The 22746-nt window shown below is 36.0% G+C and overlaps 1 protein-coding gene across 7 annotated transcripts in view; it reads left to right on the top strand.

Moving 5' to 3' along the window:
- Positions 1–22746, top strand: part of ENAH (ENAH actin regulator) — a 156362-nt gene that overhangs the window by 92124 nt on the left and 41492 nt on the right. For 6 of the 7 annotated variants that reach the window (XM_082652056.1, XM_082652055.1, XM_082652054.1 and 3 more), the window contains exon 4: positions 22545–22629. In XM_082652056.1, coding sequence (XP_082508182.1) covers positions 22545–22629 — 85 coding nt within the window. Of the gene's footprint in view, positions 1–17635; positions 17693–22544; positions 22630–22746 lie in introns of all 7 variants that reach the window. The other variant, XM_082652049.1, reaches the window with a different exon arrangement.

Below are 22746 nucleotides of genomic sequence, written 5' to 3'. Positions count from 1 at the left end.
TTGCCAAAACCAAGTTGGGAAAGCTTAACTCTTGCATGTCCCTCCTTAAGCAAACAGTGTACTCCGTAAATCTCTGATCAGAAGTGAAAGAAACAAACTTATTCATAAAGGTAAAGTAACTACAGCTATTAGTCTTTTTTACTTAGTGTTTTATCACTTTTTAAAACCAGTTTTCCATATTGAATGCTTCTGGCTTTTTTGTTTTGTTTGTTAATGTATTATTCGTTGAATATTGGTTAGTCCTTCTTAGTGGTGTTCAGGCATTTTTAAGTTATGGACACCCTTGTTCAAACAAAATCTTTTTCAGATGCTCAGTTCATATACAGACCCCTCCCCACAAAACAAAAACAAACCTCCAGAGCTTCTCTGATTAATGTAGGAGTTGGAAGACCATAACCACTGGGGCACCCATGTACCCTAGAGCAGGATTTGGAAATTACTAACCCATCTTCTCTGCCAAAATCAAAAATCGCACAATTCTCCCTTCCTCTTTCCCTTGACCCCCACGTCTCTAAATCCTCAAGCAAAAATTTTAAATTAACAAAAAACAGCTTTTTCTGTAGCTAGTCATACTGACCTTTAAAAGGTGCTCTGTGTACATGTTTAATATTTCCATTTCTTTCATGAAAAGGGTGGGTGGCAGGAATGTTTTCCTTTATTTTGTTTTTAACTTGATGTGCAAGTATCTAATATACTGGAAGGTACAGGAGGTGCTAAATACAGTGAGTTATATTTGGAATTTAAAAAACGCAAGTCACATGTTCTAACATTTTTGAAGAAGAGTTGAATTAGTGCTTTCTTTTATACCAAAAGCTGCAGTTTATCAGTTTCCTTTGTCTAATGGAAATGGACTCAAATAAGTACATTCAAAATGCGTTATCCCACCTGATACTTTTGATTTCTGTATTATTAAGTACAGTTATAGCAGTGTTGCAGATAATAGTTATGGATTATGTAAAATGTAAAGTCAGTCCTTTTCATGATTAGTGGATGTGAACTTGCACAATCTATTTCATTTTGAAAAAGATTTAAGTCATTTGAAAAGGAAATAATTTTTAAATTCCATTTTTTTAAAAGGAAAATCGTATTAGAGTTCAGTAAGATTATTCTACTATTGTTCTACTGAACCAAGATTAAGCATACCTTTATAAGCATACCTTTATAAGAGGAAAACCTTAAAATATTTCACCATTAACTAAGACTGCTTTTGCTGGATTTTGTTTTATATCTGTTGAAAGCAAGATATCCTCCTGTTGGAAATTTTCTTTAGACTTGGTAATTAAATATTTATAAAGACTGAGATTCCATTCATTTTTTAACTGTTAATTTGGTCTGATAAACCTTTCACTGTGTGCATTTGTATGAGTTTTATCTTAGCATTTTTTAATCTTTTTGAGATATGTTTTGGAATTAAATGGATTTAAAATATCTCAAAAAGTTTCTAGAAATACTTTATGTGTTTTATAGTGACAGTTATTTTTCTTTCTTCCAGAGTGCCAGTATTCATGGGAGCAATATTAAGGTTATATCACAGAAACCATCAAACAGGTTTTGAGCGTAGGTCCTGTGCTAGGCACTGGGAATAAAGCTAACATGATAAGGCCTATCCCTTGCCTTCCAGGATTTCACAGCAAAATTAGAATTCGGTTTGTAAAATGCTGTGAATGAAGTATGCAGAAGAAAATTCTAGGGTAAAGGAAAGTTTTGAAGAGACGGTGATGCTTGAGCTATGTTTTAAAGAATGAGTAGGTGATAGAAGAACGTTCTGGATTGGCTTGGAGCCATGAGAGCCTGGAGCAGTTGGGAAACAAGCAGGTGATGTTGTGGCTTGGGCACGAGAGTTTCTATTGGGGGAGGGAAGTCACAAGAGATGAAACAGGGAAGGGCCTTGTATTCTTGCTGAGGGGTGTGCAACTCATGATGTCGTCTGCCGTATGGTCTTTGAAGGGTGCTGAATAAATGTTTGATGTGATCAGGTTTGTGCTTCAGGACAAAAGTGATGGATTGGTGAGCATGTGGTTGCAGGCATGGAGATGGGTTTCGGACCCCGCTGTGATAACATCAGTGAGAACGATGAGGTCTGAAATGACACAGTATAAAGAGGAAAGGAGCAGAGTGAAGAGGAGGTGACAGACTTTATTCAGTGCCTACCGTGCCTGTGAAGACATTGTTCTAGGCCTTCTACTTATGTCCTCATTTAGTCGTTAAAGCAGTTCTGAGGCAAGAATAATAATCTGTTTATTAGGCACCAGCTGTGTGGCAGGTCCTAATTGGGCACGTTTATTACTGATAAACTTTATAACAACACTGCAAAGTTGGTGGCATTATCCTTGCTTTAGAGGTGATGTTGGAGCTTTCAGAAGGTCACTGGCCTGGCCCAAGGGCCCACAGCTAGACAGTGGCGTAAGTGGTGTTTGTACCCAGATTTAATTTTAGCATTCAGCCTCTTTCTGCTATATCCGTGAGATGTAACGCGGACTGGTCAGGGAGGGGAGGATGGTGTTCTAAGACAATTAACAGATGTGTCAGTTTGGGCAGCTGGTGAAGATGGATTCTAAAGGTGGTCTTGGATAATAGTTTTCACTTCTAGCTTTCCTTAATCAATAATCTTATTGGAGAAGTAACACTGAAACAGATAAAGCGTTAGCTGCTCATCAGGATTAAATGAGTAACAGGTTTGGGGCTTGGGCGGGTGGGACAGTTTTTTTGTGGGTGCTGCCACGTACTGCTTCCTTCTCTAACTTACCTCTTCACACCCTTCCCCATTTATAAATTCAGTCTCCACAATAATGTGAGGTTAATCTGTCACCCCCAATTTCCAATTAGGAAGACTGATACGGAGAGGTGGAACTTTCCTGAGGTCACATATACCTAGAAAGGGAGGCACAACTGGGACTGGGTTTTCCCGACCTCCAGGCCATTTCTTTTTATTGCATTCCTCTGCTTTTCAATTCAAGATCTTCAAAGCATATTTTAAAAGGCTTTTGAGGGAAGTCAGTTTCAGGTGAGAAAACAGGAAAGAGAAGAACTTTCATTTACTTTTTGTTTTATGGTTTTTAGTAAAATTTTGTAGTCTTTCATTTTGATTTGGTGGAAAAGAACTTAAAATTGGAGGTAAAAGACTCCAGTGTTGACTGTCCCTCTGGTGGCAGATTGCCTTCTCTGAAGCTGTTTCCTTATACTACATGAAAGGATCATGAGAATACCTGTGTTAGGATATCATGGGAATTAAATGAGATAAAGACATTAGTATTTTAAACTATACAGTAGAATGTTATTTTTTAGTGCTAACATTTTAAAATACACAGAAAATTCTACCATGTGGATTAATTTACTTAGAGGAATAAAAGTGGTAGAGAGACTTAGAAGTTTTCTCCAACCTCTTCTTTGTCTTTACTGCCTGGTACAGATATATCATGTTATGTTCCTCCTCCCCTGTAGAAAATTAATTAATTTATCCATCCTTGGATACATGCAAGGGGAAATAAGACTCAAATCTTGCCCTCAAGGATTCTTCTACTCTTGTAGAGGAGATAAGACACAGTCATAATCCAAAAGAGGAAGTCATATCTGAGGTACAGATAAAATCCTGTGTGAGTATGAGAAGGGGAATGAGATTCTTTTCACTGGAACAATTGGGGAAAAGTGTTGATGATGAGATGGCTTTTTGAGCTGATTTTGAAAGATGGATAAAATGTAGGCATAGGGACATGAGTTGGGGGAAAAGGCATATCCAGCCTAGGAAATAGCGTATGAGTACGAAAGTGGAAGGAATGAGATTGTTTGTAGACCAGGAGTTGTTTGATTGGCCTGGTGGGGATTAAAGTCAGAAAGGTAGGTCTGATCAAGAAGGTCCTTTGAGAGCTGTGGGTGATAGAGATTTAGTGTATGTTTTTGAGCAAGTGGAATGACGTGAACAAAGCTGTACTTCAGAAGGCCAGCAGTGGTTTGAAAAGGGAGCTGCTGGAGGCCGTGAGACAAGCCTTAAGTTTCTGAATGGAGGCAGAAATAGTAAGAATAGAGAAGAAAATTCAAATAGGAGAGGGATTACAGTGATAGAAGCAGGTGCGTTTAAACAGGAGATCACTATTGTACGACTGCTTCATCCCCTTAGGTAAATTTTTCTTTAAAAAAGAATTCAGGCTGCCCATTTTCACATGACAACAATAGAGATCTCTGGGAGAGTATCATATCCGTTTGCAGATAATGTGGGACCTAAAATTATTTCTGCTATGTGAAGAAAATCAGTAGTTTGGGAGAAAGAGGTGAAAAATGAAAATGTAGTTCAGCATAAGTTTGAATTTTTCCTGTGAACCTGAGTCCAGGTTTTAGAAAGAATGGTACATGGGCACAGTTTTTGTCTGTAAATAGCTTTTAGAGAACAAATATGTTAAGCCCACAGTTGAGTAATTTATTAACAGAGTTAGCATACACGTTATATATGAATGTCCTTTTCCTTGGGAGATAATTCTGTTTGGGTTAGAACAATGATTTTCAACTTACTACCCACAAAGCTACTACAGAACAACTGATAGAGTTCTGAGATAATTTTCAGTGTTTTGGAAAGCTAAATAAACGATGTACATCATACATTCCAGTGACAGGTTGTACCTCCTAACTCAGATATAAGCTTCTTTGTTTGAGACTAAATTTGCCAGCTCTGTGGAGATGCTTATTTATCTAAAACCAGTAAGTTCTAATTAACTACTGTTGACACTTTGAAGAGCTTGTGATTGTGCCAAGATACTGGTAAGAAGAGTTGCAGTAGTCCCAGTGCCTGAATTGAACACGACCATTTATGTATCTTTGCTTACTTGTGGAAGAACAAAGATTAATGATAAATACAGTTCCTTTGGACAAGCTCACCCTAAACATGGAGTCCAAGGGGATTAGTTAAAATAATAAATGGGTTTCTAGTTGTTGAAAAGGTTGGGAACTACTGAGTTAGGCTTCTGGTTCCTGTGCCCTACCCATCATATCTTATAACCTCTCTCCCAGCCTTTCTCAGCCAGCGTTACGTAAGAGAGCTAAGTGCTGATGCAAAGTGATTTGGGTGACTGTTCTAACATATGAATTATATATATTCATATGTGACTTTATTTATAATAAAAGAATTTTAAAGTATTTACTTCATGACTTTTAAGCTTCTAGTCACTAACTGTTTGGGAAAGCTGCTTTGGCTTGACCATAACTCAAGTCTGATACTGCATTTTTCATAAGCACAGCTTTAGACTTAGGTTGTGTGACTTAGGATATTGTCCTGCTCCAAAGTGGGATTGATTAAATAACTAAAAGAGACAAGATGTTTTTGATAAATCTGTATTTCATAATCATATAGAAAGTTATTTTAGCCTGAAGTTTGTTGTCAGACAGACACTATTCTGTCTCTCATTCTTGTTTCTCTGCTTCTCTGGTAGTTGGGCATCTTATTGATGTATTGTCTGTTACAGGTCTAGCTGGTGACTTCAGTTCTTCAGGCTTATTTTACAGTAAGCTTGAAATTTAATTAGTGGTGCTGCAGTGAACTGAGGATGTCATCCGTGATTATTTACGTGTTTCCCTGTGTGAGAATAGTAATTTGTATACAGTTACTTTACTTGTATTCTTGAATTTTAATCGTATTTGTTGCCCATAAATTGGAGAAGCATTTGCTGGCTGTTAAACAGTCGAAAATTCTGATACCTTTTTGTCGGACTTTTTCATCTTTACACGGGGGTGCAGGGAGAAGCTTTGATAGAATCTGACTTGTCCATTGATGACAAGACATGAATTGCAGGAACCACTTCTACTCTCATGAGACCAATCACAACACACAGTGGCGGCCAAATCTGTGGCCCAATTTTTACAGCCTAATTTTTTTCCAATTGAAGTATAGTATATTACAATATTATATTAATTTTAGGATCACAGCCTAATTTTGGACATGCTTTCCTCAGTCTGTAAGTGATAGTGTGTACTGTTGGGCTGTCCATGTTTGTATTCAGCAGAGAGCAGATGCACATTGGTTCAGTGCCTCTGAATTAACATTGGGCATTCCTGTTTTTATGATCTAGGCAAGATAGAAAAATTCTAATTAATCTTTTCAAGATGGTATTAAATTGTGGTATTTTGACATCAGCTTTTTATATATAAAGAATATTGTGACATTGTTTTATTAACCCATTAAAAATTCCTAAGAGGTAGATGATCTCATCTAAAAGAGGAAAAGCCACAGTAAACTGAATTACTTGTACTCCTAATAAAGGTACTGTGTTGCATGATACTAGGGAAACAAAAATGAGTGATTCGACATTGCTGACCTTAAGGAGCGGTTGTGTAGAGAAGATACACCACGGTCGGAAATATCTGCAAGGCAGTGTCAGTACCATGCATGGTACAGAGCGGTAATTAGGAAGTGGTATAGGCAAACATAGCGTGCTACTCACGTAAAGATACCAGGAATAACTCCTTTAAGGTAGACCTGCTATTTCTGTAGGCTTTTGCAATTTCTGAGATGATTCACGTGAGGAAACAAATGACTGCTGTTTTCTGGAAATTTTCCATGATATTTGGCTATGAAAATGCCATTCATGTAGGAAGAAATGTATTTTTATTGAGGAGTTTCCTATGCAAATATTGTCCTGATCTTTACTGTGATAATACTATTCAATATACTAAAAACAAAGCATTACTTTTTTCTTAATTCAGATTTAAAGTCACTGGTCTCCATGGATTTCACATTTTCTTCAAGTCTTAGAATCATACATCCCCAATTTGAAGATATTGACTGAATGGGTGATGTTAATTCCCGGGAAACAGGTCTCTAGTGTCTTCCGCAGATAATACTAGAGAATGACCGTATGTTCATGGGAGGTAGGGTGGATTTTTGCATACCTCTGTTGTGTGTACCAAATCATCTTGCAGTGGCTTTCCATAGCTCTTAGAATAGAGTACAGGCTTCTTAACAGGACTCTGGGTTCCTTCATGCGCTGGCCCCTCTTGACTCTGCATTAACTAAACGCACTCTCCCCTGCTTCAGGTCCTTGCACCTTCTGTTCCTTCTTTCACCACAATGAGACTTACTGTTTTCAAAAACACTTTAAAATGTTAATTTCTGGACTGTATAAATAAATTTGGCAGAACCAAAGTTAGTGACAATCCTAATACAGTGACATTTACTAGCAATTTTATTTGCACATAAAGATCAAATTATTCAAAGTGTCTCCTTCTGCCAAAGGCCAAAAGATATATGCATACATACATTTTAAAATGTACCCTACAATCTTATTAATTTGGACTAAGATATATAAACAGCTCTCAAGTACAGTTAATACAGCAGTAGTAATTTATAGTATTATTTACATGAATAGATGTTTGAGTCTCTAGAGTTTTGTTCTTAGGAAGCTATAACTGTTTTTCTGCTCCAAAGGGATAACTGTTCTTTTGGGAAATCAGCTTGAATTATACCTTTTCCCTCTTAAGTAGGTACTTTGGCCTCAGTTTGGATAGTACGGTTTTATTTTCAAGTATCATAACCCAGATAAGAGCTAGGTTTTCAGGACTCTCTGATATTTCCACATTGTCGATTAGTCCATTGTCGATTCGTCCAGCAGTTATTTATTTCTCTGCCAATATTTATTTACCCTTTTATTCATTAAAGTATGAATTTGAACAAGTGTCATTTCAAACTTCCTATAAGTATTTCTTGTGCATTTTATCTTCCTGTGAATAGTGATGCTATGGTCCCTGCAGCCGGCCTGTGGAGTCTTGACTTGCTTAAAAACAAATTCAGCATAAGGTCGTTGCCAGAAGAGACACAATCAGACTGCCTTTCTAAAGACACCTCCCTGTTTTCTAGAGTCACCCCTCCCTTTAACAGTTCTCTTGTGCCCTGCCTTCTGATGCTTTTTGGTCATGAGGCTTGGGGAAATAACTTACCTTCACCTGAATTTCTTCACACTGGGAATTGGCTACGGACCAGGCTTTTTCCTTGCTTTTTTTTAAAATTTGTTTTTTGGCTGCGTTGGGTCTTCGTTGCTGCACGCGATCTTTCTCTAGTTGTGGCGAGGGGGGCTGCTCTTCGTTGTGGAGCATGGGCTCTAGGAGCGCGGGTTTCAGTAGTTGCAGCGTGTGGGCTCAGTAGTTGTGGCTCGCAGGCTCAGTAGTTGTGGCGCAGGGGCTTAGTTGCTCCGCGGCATGTGGGATCTTCCCGGACCAGGGCTCAAACCTGTGTCCTCTGTATTGGCAGGCGGATTCTTAACGACTGTACCACCAGAGAAGTCCCTTCTTTGCTTTTTAAAGAGTTGATTTTTTTTTTTTTCCTGGAAGCTTGTGGGATCCCAACCTTATAGTCCATTAAAAACTTCAGATATAGATTTCCTGCGTGTTCTGGGATTTCTTTATATTATGCTGAACAAGGCTTTATAGGAACCCCCACTTACCCGTCCACATAAAGGTGGTTTTGTAGTTGAAGACGGTTTTATTTCCCCTGACTTTTGTTTAAATATTTCTGGTCTTGTATATATCTCCTGCTTCTTTATTATAAAATTATATACAGATTCATTCATTCTCATATTTATTCTCTCCTATTTGCGTTATTTAGATGGATTGCTATATGTAAAGGTACTTATAACACATAGTAGACCTTTAGCGAGTTCTGATTAAGTTACATTGATTTGGGCTTCCCTGGTGGCGCAGTGGTTGGGAGCCTGCCTGCCAATGCAGGGGACACGGGTTCGAGCCCTGGTCCGGGAGGATGCCGCATGCCGTGGAGCAACTAAGCCCGTGTGCCGCAACTGCTGAGCCTGTGCTCTGGGGCCCGCGAGCCACAACTACCGAGAACCTCATGCCACACCTGCTGAAGCCCGTGCTCTGCAGCAGGAGAGGCCACTGCGGTGAGAAGCCCACGCGCCGCAGCGAAGAGCGGCCCCCCGCTTGCCGCAACTAGAGGGAGCCCGCGCACAGCAACGAAGACCCAACACAGCCAAAAATAAATAAGAATAAAAATAAATAGATAAATAAATTTATTTTAAAAAAAGTTACATTGATTCTGTAAAACTCCTATTTAGTTAAATAATCAGTCACCTGCAATGTGCCAAGTACCATACTGGTTGCTGGTAATGGGAAGCTGAGTATGGCACAGATAGTACCTTTGAGTATCTTGAAGTCTAGTGAGGCAGACAGCTGACTCTAACACAGTATAAAGTAGTAACTCACAATAAATTGGAAGGATCTTAGACTCGACCAGTTTTGGTATTTTACAGTGTGTTTCCTTCTGAGCTCTAGCTGGTATTGAAGTTTTCTTTTTCCCCTCCCCCTGTTTTGTTTTTAAATAACAATGTATCACTGCTGCTTTTGTAGTTCATTTTTAGAGAATGAGTAGTAAAAGACTAAGATTTAATGTGGAAAATGTCTAATGAAGAAAGTAAAGTGACATAGGATACAGGTTGAACTAAAATATTACTAAGAATATCATTTAAAATATGATAATAAGTATTTTGTGCACAGTTTTCCAGAAGAAGTTGTTCTTTATCGGGTAACATCCATGGATTCTTAAGAGTGGGAATATGGCATTCCTAATTTAAAGTTTCCTTGATTGTTATAAGTTTGACCACATAGCTGATGGCTTTTTTCATTTTCTTTGTCTGAATATTTGATGTTTCCTCTAAATAACACACCCTCACGTTTGAATTGTCATATCAAATTTAGACCTACTAAGTATGAGTCATATATTTTAAAGAGTAGTGAAATAAAGATACATATTGCTATGGATATAATTACATTTCAGAGACTGGAGTTAATGATGTTTAGTTTGTAGAACAAGTTTATTTTTATGTACTTGTTGACAGCCCACACCAATAACTTTATTTACATTTAATTCTATTTCATAAACCCCATGTGAGGTAAACAAACCCAGTTTATCTAATTTATTATATATTCATCAAAACTATTCTTTTAATAAAATTTTACTTATTTTTGAGTTTCCAAAAGTAAATGTGGACATCTTTGTCATTTAAGTGTTAGGGTTGTCTGGGGTTGTTTTAGATAGAAGTTGCTTCTTGGTTTCGTCGATGAAGTATCACGAATTATTGTCCAGAGAAAATGAGAAGGACGAGGGCAGTAGGGTTCCCAGGGAGAAGTAGACAGCTGTCCTGGTTTAACTAGGACAGGCCTGGTTTTCAATGAACCATCCTGAATGGATATGTATTCAGAGTCATGACCTAACAAATGGCTTTGATTTTTGATTCCTCCTGAAAAATAACACGATGGCAGAGGAACCTTCCCAGACCAGCTCTAGTGTTTGGAAGGGACACCCAGGTGCTGGCTCTGCAGTCCTTCCAGACACTTGGGGTCATGCTGGTACTATTAATTGAGTCACTTCTTCAATTGTGTACATCCAGTTCTCTCGTCAGAACCTAGAGCCAGTTGGAGCTCCACCCGACAAGAACTGCTCTGGGCAGTAGAACTCGGTTTTCCAGCACAGCATTTTGTTTTTCTAGCGAAAAAATTTTTTCCGATTAAAAAGTTGTGTGCTTATTATAAAAATTTAAGCAGTACAGAAAATCATAATGAAGAAAGTAAAAATATCTAAAGTCCCACCATCCACGCAATGGTTAGGAATCCACCTGCTGCAGGGGACATGGGTTCAAGCCCTGGTCCCGGAAGATCCCACATGCTGTGGAGCGACTAAGCCTGTGCACCACAACTACTGAGTCTGTGTGCCACAACTACTGAAGCCCGCATGCCTAGAGCCCGTGATCTGCAGCAAGAGAAACCACCGCAGTGAGAAGTCTGCACACCACAAGGAAGGGTAGCCCCTGCTCGCCACAACTAGAGAAAGCCCGTGCGCAGCAACAAAGACCCAACATGGCCAAAAATAAATAAATAAATAAATAAATAAATGTATGTTTTTAAAAATGTTTAAAGAAAATCCCACCATCCAGAAGTAATCACCTTTAATATTTTCCATAATAGAAAAGTAATAGGCACTGGGATATTTTTCAACTTTATGTTATAAACAATTCCAAGATGAAGAATACAAGCATGACATGGCACTTTTTCTTTTCCTTAATAGCTTTACTGTACCATACAGTTTACCCATTTAAAGTATACAATTCAGTGGTTCTTAGTATATTCATAGAATTGGGCAGCTATCCCCACAATCAGTTTTAAGAACATCTTCATCACATGGGAAAGAGACTCTGTGCCCCTAAGTCACTATCACCACCCCTACTCTTACCCCACTCCCATTCCTTCATACCTCCCAGCTCCTGGCAGCCACTAATCTGCTTTCTGTGTCGATGTATTTGCCTGTTCTGTACATTTCATATAAATGGAATCATACAATATGTGATCTTTGAGGACTGGCTTCTTAGCGTAATTTTTTCGAGCTTCATGTATTTTGTAGCAGGTATCGTGTATGGCAGTTTGAAAAGTAAGTCATTAGAAGAAAGCATGTATTCACGTATCTAGGCATACTCTCTAAGTTTTAACAATTGACCTTCTTATTTTCACAATTGATGTTTGTGTGTTAAAGTTGTAGGAGTATGGTATACAGTGAAAGTAATGACTAATACTTAATATTTTTTTTAAATAAGGAGGTTACAACCAAAGCAGAAAGACTTCCTCATATTCTTCAGTTTAAAAAACTCAACATTTAAAGACTTGGTAAATTGTGAAAGTAGAATTGTGTAGTAGTTTTCTTTGCCAAATTGAATGTAAATAGAGATGAATGCTTGGCCATTTGTGAAATCTCTGAAGTTTATTCTCTTGGTCCCCAGGCTCAGTTTTCTTGCCCAGCATTGTCCTTCACTTTTTTCCCACATCCAAGAGCATTACCTTAGAACTGCATACTTTTTTGGTTCTCTTAATTCTTTTTCTCTTACAAAAGGAGGAAAGAACAGACATGGTCTTTGAAAATTTTTGTATTATACTTTTAGAATGAAAACACTTTTTTCTTGGTTAAAAGAATTTCAGCTCTTTACATGTGGATGAGGAAGCAAAATTGCATGCGTTTCCTTAAAAATGATCTGAGGTGGTCTCATCTCATTGGATTGCCCACCACCCCCAAATGAGCCTGGCCCATGGAATTGGGTGCCTTTATCATCCCCCCCACCCCAAACTTTCATTTTGTAGGATGTCACACATCTCTTTTATCTGTCTCCCACTTTCCTTCTTGTCTGAATATAAGTTTGTACCACTTTGCCTAATTTTAATGTATGAAAACTTTTCTCCTAAGTCTTTAGACAGATTCTTCAGCTTTCTTAGAAAATTTGGTATTACCCAATTTTATACTTATTATCTCCTTTCAAATTTTTTGAAGTGGATAACTGGGGAAAAACATATATAATTAAAAAACTAGAAATAGGAAATAAGAATTCTGAGTGAAGGAGGGAGAAATAATTATATTAGTTGTCTGGGGGCTAATAGTAACTCCAGTTGAGTGTTGACTGCCAGAAAGTTCTAATTAGTACAAAAAGGAAGCATACTAGGTGACCAAGAAAAGAATATCACAGGCAGAAGGCATGTGGCATGTGTAAAAAAAGCCCTGCAGCGCGAGGAGCATATAGCTCATTTGAAAATTTGGAAGAGCAACGTACCTGGAGTGTAGAGAGAAACAAAGTATGAATGGGATGAGTTAGGCCACAGCCACATCATGGGGAGAAAGCACTGGAGTTTGGTATTTATCTTAAGATCAGTGGGAAGATATTGAAGAGATTTTACTAAGGGAGATGATTTGATCTGGTTTAGTTATTAAAGTATCACCGGCTGCTCTGGGGAACGGGAGAGGTACAGCATCAGAATGGACAGTTTATTTAATAGTCTAGGCTGGTGGTCCCTTAATTTTTGAGCTTATCTCCTAATGCACATGCATTTATAGCTTATGTATATGTTTGGCGTTGACATATGGCATACATTGTAAAACATGAAAAAATAGAACTGTAAAAAGGATGAGAAAAAAATTAACAGAAATGGAAGTACTACTATGTTCTTTCCTACCTACCCTAGGGTATGTTTAGCATTCTGGGATATATGAATCCCACTTTGAAAACCAAGAGATCATGGAACATGAAGAGTGACAGTGGAGGTAGTTTGGAGAACAATGAGGAGATTGCATTAACAGGACTTGGAAGTAGGTTAAATAGTAGTAATGGAAGGGCCCTAGATATCTGGTTTGCATAACTGAATAGATAACAGCGCTGGTTAGAGAGTTAACAGATACTCTAGTAATAAGCTAATCATCTTTGTTAATGTGCATTCTACGTGAATGTGGTGTTTTCTCTGAGCATATATGTACTTAATAGTGCCTTAGTAACGAAATAGAAGGGGGTGGGGATGGTGAGGGAATTTGATCTATGCCCATGAGGAAGAAGCAGAGAAATGAATGTGGGACACGGATTACTCTTACCTTTAGAAGTGTTAGGATATGGCAGGATTGGTAAATTATAAACCCCTCAACTTCAGTTTCTCTAGCTGGAGACAGTCACTCATTCCACATCTAAAAATAAATGGCTTACAAAACAGATGTTGGACTGATGCTATTGCCAGTCAAGCCTAATCAATTATCAGCAATTTATCAACTGTTAGCAGCCATTTTCATTCTTGCTTAGAAGGGAATAAAATGCATTTGAGACCCTAAGTTGGGGGAGAACTAAAGAAATGAAGAGGGGCGGGGAAACCTAGTCATATAAATAGTTTTGCTTAAGATTCAGTAATGAAAAAAAAAAGAGAGCAGTTCTATATGATGGTATTTTTTTCACATGTGGCTATAGATGCATGATACCTCATTTTTTGAGATATATAACGATTTTCCTTTATTAAAAACTGCATATATTTTAAAACAAAATTTGAAATTCTTTTGAAAATGTTTTTAAATGCCACTTTAAAATTATCCTCACTTTGTATAAAATTTACTATTTGTAATTCCCATGTCTTTTAGCACAGTGCCCTGCAAATATGGTACCTTTTTCCTCCCAGTTTTATTGAGGTATAATTGACAAATAAAATGGTAAGATGTTTAAAGTGTACACGATGATGATTTGATACACATGTAAATTGTGACAGGATTTCTTCCATCTGGTCAATTAACACATCTATCACATATTTATCTTTTTTGTTTGGTTGATTGGTTTTGTTTTGGTGAGAACATTTATGTTCTATTCTCTTAGCATATTTCAGTTATATAGTACAGTGTTATCAACTATGTTATCAACCGTGTTTTACATTAGATCTTCAGTCTTTATTCATTTTGTAACTGAAAATGTGTACCCTTTTACCAGCCTCTCTCTATTTCCCTCACCCCGCAGCCCCTCGCAACCACTTTTCTGTGAGTTTAGCTTTTTTAGGTTCCACATCCAGGTGATTCCGTGCAGTCTTTGTTTTTTCTGTCTGGCTTATTTCATTTAGCATAATGCCCTCAAGGTCCATCCATATTGCTGCTAACAGTGTGTGTGTGTGTGTGTGTGTGTGTGTGTGTGTGTGTGTGTGTGTGTGTGTGTGTGTGTGTGTGTGTGTGTGTGTGTGTGTGTGTGTATACACTGCATCTTCTTTTCTGTTGATGGGCACTTAGGTTGTTTCATATCTTGACTATTGTGAATAATGCTGCACTGAACGTGGGAATGCAGATATTTCTTCAATATCCTGTTGTCAGTTTCTTTGGGTATATACCCAGAAGTGGGATTGATGGATCATATGTTAGTTCTGTTTTTTAATTTTTTGAGGAGTCTCTGTACTGTTTTCCATAGTGGCTGTACCAGTTTATACCCCATGGTACCTATTTTTGAACACAGGCAACCATACCACTGCAGTGTCTTCTTCCATTCTATTCTGTATACCTTAGAACAAACACAAACACATTTGCTTTCATGCCCTCTCAAAAATGGTTATAGTAGAACTTTGCAATCATGAGGATAATACCTGGGGCCCTAATGATGGTCAGAAGTATGATCACTGCTAATTTGCATGCTATGCTGTGCTTACTCAACAGACCAGCTTTCCAGAGAGAACAAATCAAATTAAAACCAGCTGTAAGCAAACATTATCTCTTTTAATCCTCAGAAAAAATGCTGAGCTGGGTAGTTTCCTCGTTACGAATTTCTTTGGGATTAACTCCTGATCGTGGAGACCTCTAATGTTAAAAATGTGAATGCTAAGGGTCTACTATAGTAATTATATATTGCAATAAAATGCAGTAATACTGATCAAATGACAGCCTGTCATTTTCTCCTGCTAATATCTCACCCAAGGTTTGTGTATTTCCCTGCTTGTACAAAATACCTAATGCTAAAGGATGTTAAAAGATGGGGAAAAGCCTGAGGGACAGCTGTTTCACAAACTATATTAGAAATAAATGAACAACCATGACAAGACTATTTCAAGGTCAGAGTAGCTCATAGAGATGGTCTTTTTTCTTTTCTAGACGTCTAATATAGATGTTAAGTTTTGCTTTTTGATGCATCTTAACTGCTTTAGTTAACCTCTTTAGGTCATGTTTTCCTTTAGGGTGCATCCTTATTTCTGTCAGCCGTAAGCCTATTTTAATACACTGATTTAAAGAGATGTGTCTTTTTTTTTTAACTGAATTTACTCAATCTGTACACTGAACATTCTTTTCCCATATTCCACCCTCCTCCCTCAACTGAGTGAAGAAAGAGTTAACAGCATCAGTATTAAGCAGGAAGTGCTGTTAGCCTTATGCATATGATGGAATGAATAATTTAGTATCTTCGGGAAATGCAAACTGCAGTAGAACTCGAGCAACCTTATCAGAATTTAGATAAGTATTTTAGGGATGGTATGAAGTAAAAGTCAGTAGAAAGAATATGTTTAAAGATACCAAGTGCAAGAATGTTGCATAATAGTTTAAACTGGCAAAATTGGGGATTTGGGGTCTTACGTGGTAGTAATGTTTTACCTCAATTCTGACGATTGTCAGATGACTTTTTACCAAAGTGATCGGTAATGGAATGTGGCAGTTTCTTTGCTGTCAGAGATGAGATAATTTCTCAGGTTTTTCCTGTAAGTTTTTAATACTTTCCTTATTTTTTTTCCTCCTTTAAATGTGAATAAAAGGAACTGAAGGGTAAAACCTGAAGACTAGGCATGTTTATTTAATAGGGGCTTTATAGAAGTAGTCATTACAAACATCGGTAAGACAGATTTTTTAAAAAGTTTAAACAAAATATAATTATTGAACATCTTCTAAATGGTTTATCGTCTTTGGCATGATCTGATTAGGCTAGTAGACATTTTATATGTATGCCTGTGGTCTTTTTTATGTCATTACTGTAAATATTGTGCATGCGACTTTAATTGATTAAGTGGGTGGAAGTACTTAGGAAAGGTGACATTCAACAATCTTATTTTGTGTTTGAAAATATCTGCTGTATTTAATATCTTTAAAACAAGACTTAAACGTAATTGGATTATATTAAATCTAATTTCTAAAAAACAATAAAAAATTCTCTTATTTAAGATTTATTACCATTTTCAGGTTGCATTCTTTAAATATAAATTGGTTTGGTTTTGATTCTATGCAAACTTTTAGTTAGCATAAATTGTATTATTTAAATAATACAGTTTTAAGGGAAATCTAAATTACTGTCTTGTTTGCCTTTATGTAGTCTTTCTTAAGTCAATATATTTTTAACTTGTTTATTGTTTCTTGATTAATACTAATGGAAAGAGAAAATCTTTCCTATGCTGAAAAGAATTTCTGTAGTATTTTATTTATAGAAAAGTATTGATGTAAAGTTTTGAACGTCACTAATGTAAAACTAAAAGAAATTTTTGTTTTTCCCACCCCAGTTTTGAGTGTCACCTTGCTTTTGTAAAAGCCTTTCCCCTTTTCATAAATTATCATCTCCTTCTCATTGAATTTTTTCACTTAAAGAGAATTTACCTCATTAATACTTAAGGTAAATTTTAGTATAGGCAACCTAAATATTAAGTGGCTTTTTGAGGTGGCCACGCATTTTTTAACAAGATTTTGTCAAATTCGTATGCATATATACATATTGAAGAAAAAAGGAAAATAAAATGTGGCTTGATAAAACAATGAATAGTTTTGCTGTTTTTCAAAGATGAAAAATGAAGATATTCTTATTTGACATCAATGAACATATATCACTTTAATTGCTGGAGGCTGTGTAAAATGGCTTTGGTCTTCAACTAGTAGAGATGAGTTCATCTCACGTTAAGCTAATCTTAAGCATTTCCCTTAAATTTTTTTCAGCTGCAAATTCTTTTAAATGAGCAATACTAAAAGAGGGTAGCTATCATGGAATTAACTAATGGCCATAGATCTGACTTCCTGTATCTCAGGTCCACTTACTTTTTAAGATAATTGTAAAATGCAAATCGATTGCATTCTCTGATTGTATAACTCAGGAAATAATTAAGCTATAAGTGCATCATTTGGTCTGTGGCTTATTATAGGGTTTTTTCCACAAATAAGATTACACATAAAAAATTTTAACAAGTTTATGTTATAAAGAGGATACGTTTTTATTAAATTACAGAGTTTCCAGAATGAGGATCTAGCTAGGACGTATGTGTAATACTTTTGAACCTTTCAAAGCACCTTTTAGTTTATGTGAAGTTCTTCAGATGGCCCCGTTGTCCTTTGAAGCTTCTAACACCAAGGTGTCTGTTGCAGCCCAGAGCAAAGTTACTGCTACCCAGGACAGCACTAATTTGCGATGTATTTTCTGTGGTAAGCAACATTATGTTTACATTACTTTTTCAAGCTGTGGTACATACTCCTTGCGCATTTCCATAACTTTTGTTTCCTTAGGCCATGGTCTGGTTTGTGGTATTTGGGATACACAGCAAGCTACTGTTTTATGTTGTGATATTTGTTGTGGTTCATGTAGGTGGTTTGGTCAGCTTTTGAGTTGGCTTCTTAGAAAGGATTTAGTTAGAATTAGGATCTCAGAACTAATTTCTTGTTCACTTCTTCCAACACGAATGAGAGGGGTTTTTGTTTGTTCGTTTTTGTTTTTAACTATTTTCTTTGAGAGCAGTCTTTTAAATTAGAATTTAAGGGGAAAAGTTATATTCATCTTAATATGATTTGGGGAATATAAATGTGATTTATTGGAAGGGAGCTTTTGCTTAACTTGAATTAATTTTCAGGTGTACATGTTGTAAGGCAGATGTGAGCTCTTATTAATAGGTTGGTTTCTGATCGACAGCCTCCTTTATTCAGTAGGTTAGATATCTGTGGCTTAGGAGTGAATTTAGGCTTACAGAGTGTTTTCTTTCACTCTCACGCTCATATACACACGTGTGCACATATATGTGTTGTTTGCATGGACAAACCGGTTATGTCACTTAACCATTCCACATTACAGTTAATCAGGTATATGCATTATATGCATATCCTTCTCCTTACACTAGGATGTATCTATATATGTACACATATACACGACACACACACACACGTCTGAATTCTTTTTATTCTCATTTGATCCTAAAACTTTCTGATTTGAAAACCCAAGTTCAAAAAGTGACTTTTAAATCTTAGAGCCTTTTTTTTTTTTTTAACTCGTATATACGTTTTTGACTACTGTATACCTTGGCTGGCCAGATTATTTTATGAGAGATAAAATGATATATACTACTAAAATTTTATATAAACAATTCAGCTGTGTATATGTACTTTATCCATGTGAATCAGTTTTTGATATGATCCTTCAGTATTACTAATACTGTTTCTTGACCTATAAAGAGAATTGCTTTAAGATTGATATACTTGCTGGTTTAGGCAAATAAGCATGTGTTAGAAATTTCCAAAAATGAAAATTCTAATGCATTTCTTAATCACCTGAGGTTTTATTTTACGATCTCTCCAGGTGACAGTTACAGCAGTGAGCCTGTTGTGCGGCTCCTTATAAACTCTCCACTCCTTCTCAGGTTCCTTAATTAATCATTACAGATTAAGTGATTAATTAGTAACTTTTAGTTCTGATTTTTCTGCCTCCTCCTGGGGGTTCTTCCAGGCGGTCTTTTGAACTAGCCATGAGTGATTGTTTGTGTTTGTGTTATTAGGACTCTTTTTAGCTCTTTTTGAAAACCTACTTGATGTTCTATACTTCGCTACTTAGTATGTGTAGTTCACATGCAGAATAATAGAGTTTACCCAACTGCAGAGAAAAGATTGATTTGGCCTTCATAAAGGTGAATTTTTTAAGTTGTAAAATAATGTGTTAAAAAGCAGTTTCCCCCAGTAGTATGTTTAATTGATTTAACTGTGTACAAACAATATAATTACCACATTGCTAAGTTTAAACTTGATTGTATTGTGTATAATAACACCTATTTGTCTTTTAGTCCTGTGTTTTAAATAGTCTGTGGCTAAGTGTGAAACTAGGTCTGTGAAAATTAAAATGTGACAATAAGTGAAATATGCTTTACCCAAAACTCAGTATTGAAGTCAAGACTGAAATGCCATTCATTCCTGGTTTAGAGAGACATTCTATTCTGATTTCCATCATTTATAAGATACCATATCAGTGACACGGACACATTTTCTTTATTAGAAACATGTGATTTACATACTTTGCTATATGAATTCTAGCCAGGACAAATTAAGACCAACCATTGTCTTTGGCTGTGGTAATAGAACAGAGAAAACTAACCCTCATGTAGCTACTGTTCTTTATGATACAATAGTAGGAACAAAGCAGGTTCACTTGTCACTTCTCCTTTTTTCCCCCAAAAGAGCCGTTAACCACCCTGTGATGCTCATAAAATATTGTTACTTACCCACTGGTTAGGAAAGTACCTTTTTTGCATTCTATGAGAACACAAATACTCATGTAGGCATATGACCTATGTGAAGTAACTAATAGTTATATTCCAGAAAATACAGTGGCAGCTGACAGCCTTGCCTAATCTTAATTGCTGCTTCATGTTGTGTGTGGTGCCTTTGGTATAATTTAACAATTGTATAACCCAGTAAAATGTTTGACAAGAATGAAGAATATAATTGAGTACCTGAAGTTCATAATTTACCTAAGACTCTTTTATTTAATGCTCACAGTATATTTATATTATTTCTTAAATGCACATGAATTTCAATGTGCTTGTTATTGTTAGTTGACAATATTGATGCAGAAGAAACAACGAAATAACCAGGTTAGATATGGATGTGAGAAAATGCCAGGGGGAAGGCGTCCTCTCTTCTGCCCCCCAGTTAATAACGAAGGTGTTTGGGAAGACAGATAACCCACTATCACCAAGAACCATGTAGAAAAGAATTTTAAGAGTTGTTCAGTTGTTCTTGGATTCCTCCCATTTTAAAAGGATCTTCCTTGTAGTAAACTATTTTTATAATTAATAATATCAGCCAGAAAATATTGCCCACATTTTTAAAACCTTCTTTTAAAACAAGCTTGCTGAGTAAACTTTTAAATTAAAAAAACAATCCAAAATAGTTTTTATAAATTGCTAAAAGAAACCTTTCTCACATTCAGATTTTTTTGTAAGTTGTATCAAACTTTGGACAGTTTAATTTAAAAAAAAAACCTTTAAATAAAATCAGAAGGATTGAGTTGAAATTTTGACATCTTTCTCTTGAATTTATGTATTTGAGTTAAAACTTACGTCGAGATTTTAATTGGTGAGTTTAATCTATTAATATTATTGTTGAGCTACAGTGCTTGATGTAGATGTGAATTAGCAGGATCGAATTCTTTGAGACTGATGCCAAACAAATCTACCTACTGACATTCACTGCTTAATTATTCGAGTAGCATGAAGTTTTAACTTAAATACACAAACATTGTTTTTAAAACTAGTTAAACCATGGTGGTCTTGTGAGTTGCCCATGCTGAATGCTCACATTTAATATTTTTGGATAAATATAACTTTGGAAAATACTACCGCAAGTAGTTTTTATTTTCTCACACTTACCCTCCCACCTTGTATGTCCCCCTCCTCTGCCAGAAGAGACGAGTAAAGTACTAAACCTTAGGGTATGGCTTAATAGGACAGTCTATTTTTATATCATTATGTTAATATCCGAAAGAAGGAAAGAATTCCAGTCTGTCTCCTAGACACATTACATATTTTCATTTATGCAAACATTTAAGTGCATTTTTAATTTTAAAAGCTTTATTTTATTTTATTTTTTTGCTGTTACTGATTACATGGGATTAATATATTTTTATATTTCCTCTATGTGGCTCTTAAAATAGCAGACTCTTTTAGGAAATCTAATGAAATATCACTGCAGTTGTCATCTAATTTGTCTTTAGAGGACAAATTAAATGATTAATGTAAAAACGTGTAAAGAGATGAGGAGAAAAATTAGTAGGTAAGTTCAGATCAAATTATTTGTTTTTCTGCACTTGGGATATAAAAGTACTGTATTATATTCTAGTGAACCTTGTCCTTCTCTTTGTGAAATCTTCTCCACTAGTATAAAATAGATACTTTGTGCTTTTAACTCATATAGATTACAAGAGTTTGCTTTAGCACATAGAAGCATTTATTTGTTAACTGTTTTTTATACTAGTGGTCTACAAAACACTTTCAAACTATCTGTTAGGGGCCTTTGCTGGCACACTAGAATTCACAAATATGTGCAGCATATCATTACTCATATATTTCTCTCCAAGAGTGGAAGATAACTACTGTTTCTTTATTCTCTTGTTTACTGGATTAGATTTCAAGATTGTTCTATTGTAACCATAGGCATTGTATATTAGGTCTAGTATTTTATTTATCTCATTTTATGACACATAATTTTTATATCCAGCGACATTAAAATGTCCCATTATTTAGTGGCCTTCTTTATGAGATGCTAAAAATGGGTCTGCATTTTATATGATGTGGGAATGAATGGTCATTAGTTTCTCATGACAGAACCATGTTGCTTTGAACGCAGGTTTTTTTTGTTTTGTTTTGTTTTTACCCCAAATGAAAAGTTATTATAATTACATGTGTTACATCAAAAATTCAGAGAAGTAGATTAATTATATATGGAAGTTTAGCAAATGTTTGTTTTCACCAGTGCTGGAAATGCCAGGCCATTAAATAAGAATGGCAACTTAAAGTGGGCAAATTTGATAAATGCATTAGCATACATCAGTCTAGTAAAAAGGTTCTCATGCTCTCTCTCTCCTGTTTTTCATTTCCAGTGTTCTATTTAGGTGAGTTTTTGAATTCTGATTTTTCATTTAAGTTCTCCCTCTCCACTTCATGAATAAGTACCCCAAAGAGAATGTCTCATTGTCTTAGAAGCGTCAAGCTTAGGTGCCTATTCAGATGCTCATTGAACACTTGTTTTACTCAAGCTCTTCATATATAAATGTTTATTTTTCTTTTATTGTTGATGTTTTCCATTTGTTTCAAGTAAGCCTTCTGGAGATAATGACAGTATTATGTTGCAGTCTTTCATTTGCTGTGTGTTATATGAAGCTTATATTTTATTTTGCTAAACAAAAAGAAGATACATTTGTAAATATGTTATGGTTTTATGTTATTCTCATGATTTTATCTCCTCTATCCAGTGCAGTATAAAGATAATGTTCATCTATAATGTTTCCCTCCCTTTTTAGGGCCGACATTGCCTAGACAAAATTCACAACTACCTGCCCAAGTTCAGAATGGCCCATCACAAGAAGAATTGGAAATTCAAAGAAGGTAAATTCACGAGTTATTTGCACCTTTTCTTTCTACTACAGAAGACCAATCTGTGAACATCTGATATTGAAGGTAGATTATGTCTCATCAGCCATTTGGAAGTCTGAACTTTTATTG

The sequence above is a fragment of the Grampus griseus genome (assembly GCF_964374135.1).
Source record: "Grampus griseus genome assembly, chromosome: 1".
Lineage (NCBI taxonomy): Eukaryota > Metazoa > Chordata > Mammalia > Artiodactyla > Delphinidae > Grampus > Grampus griseus.
This window is presented reverse-complemented; position numbering and strand designations above follow the sequence as displayed.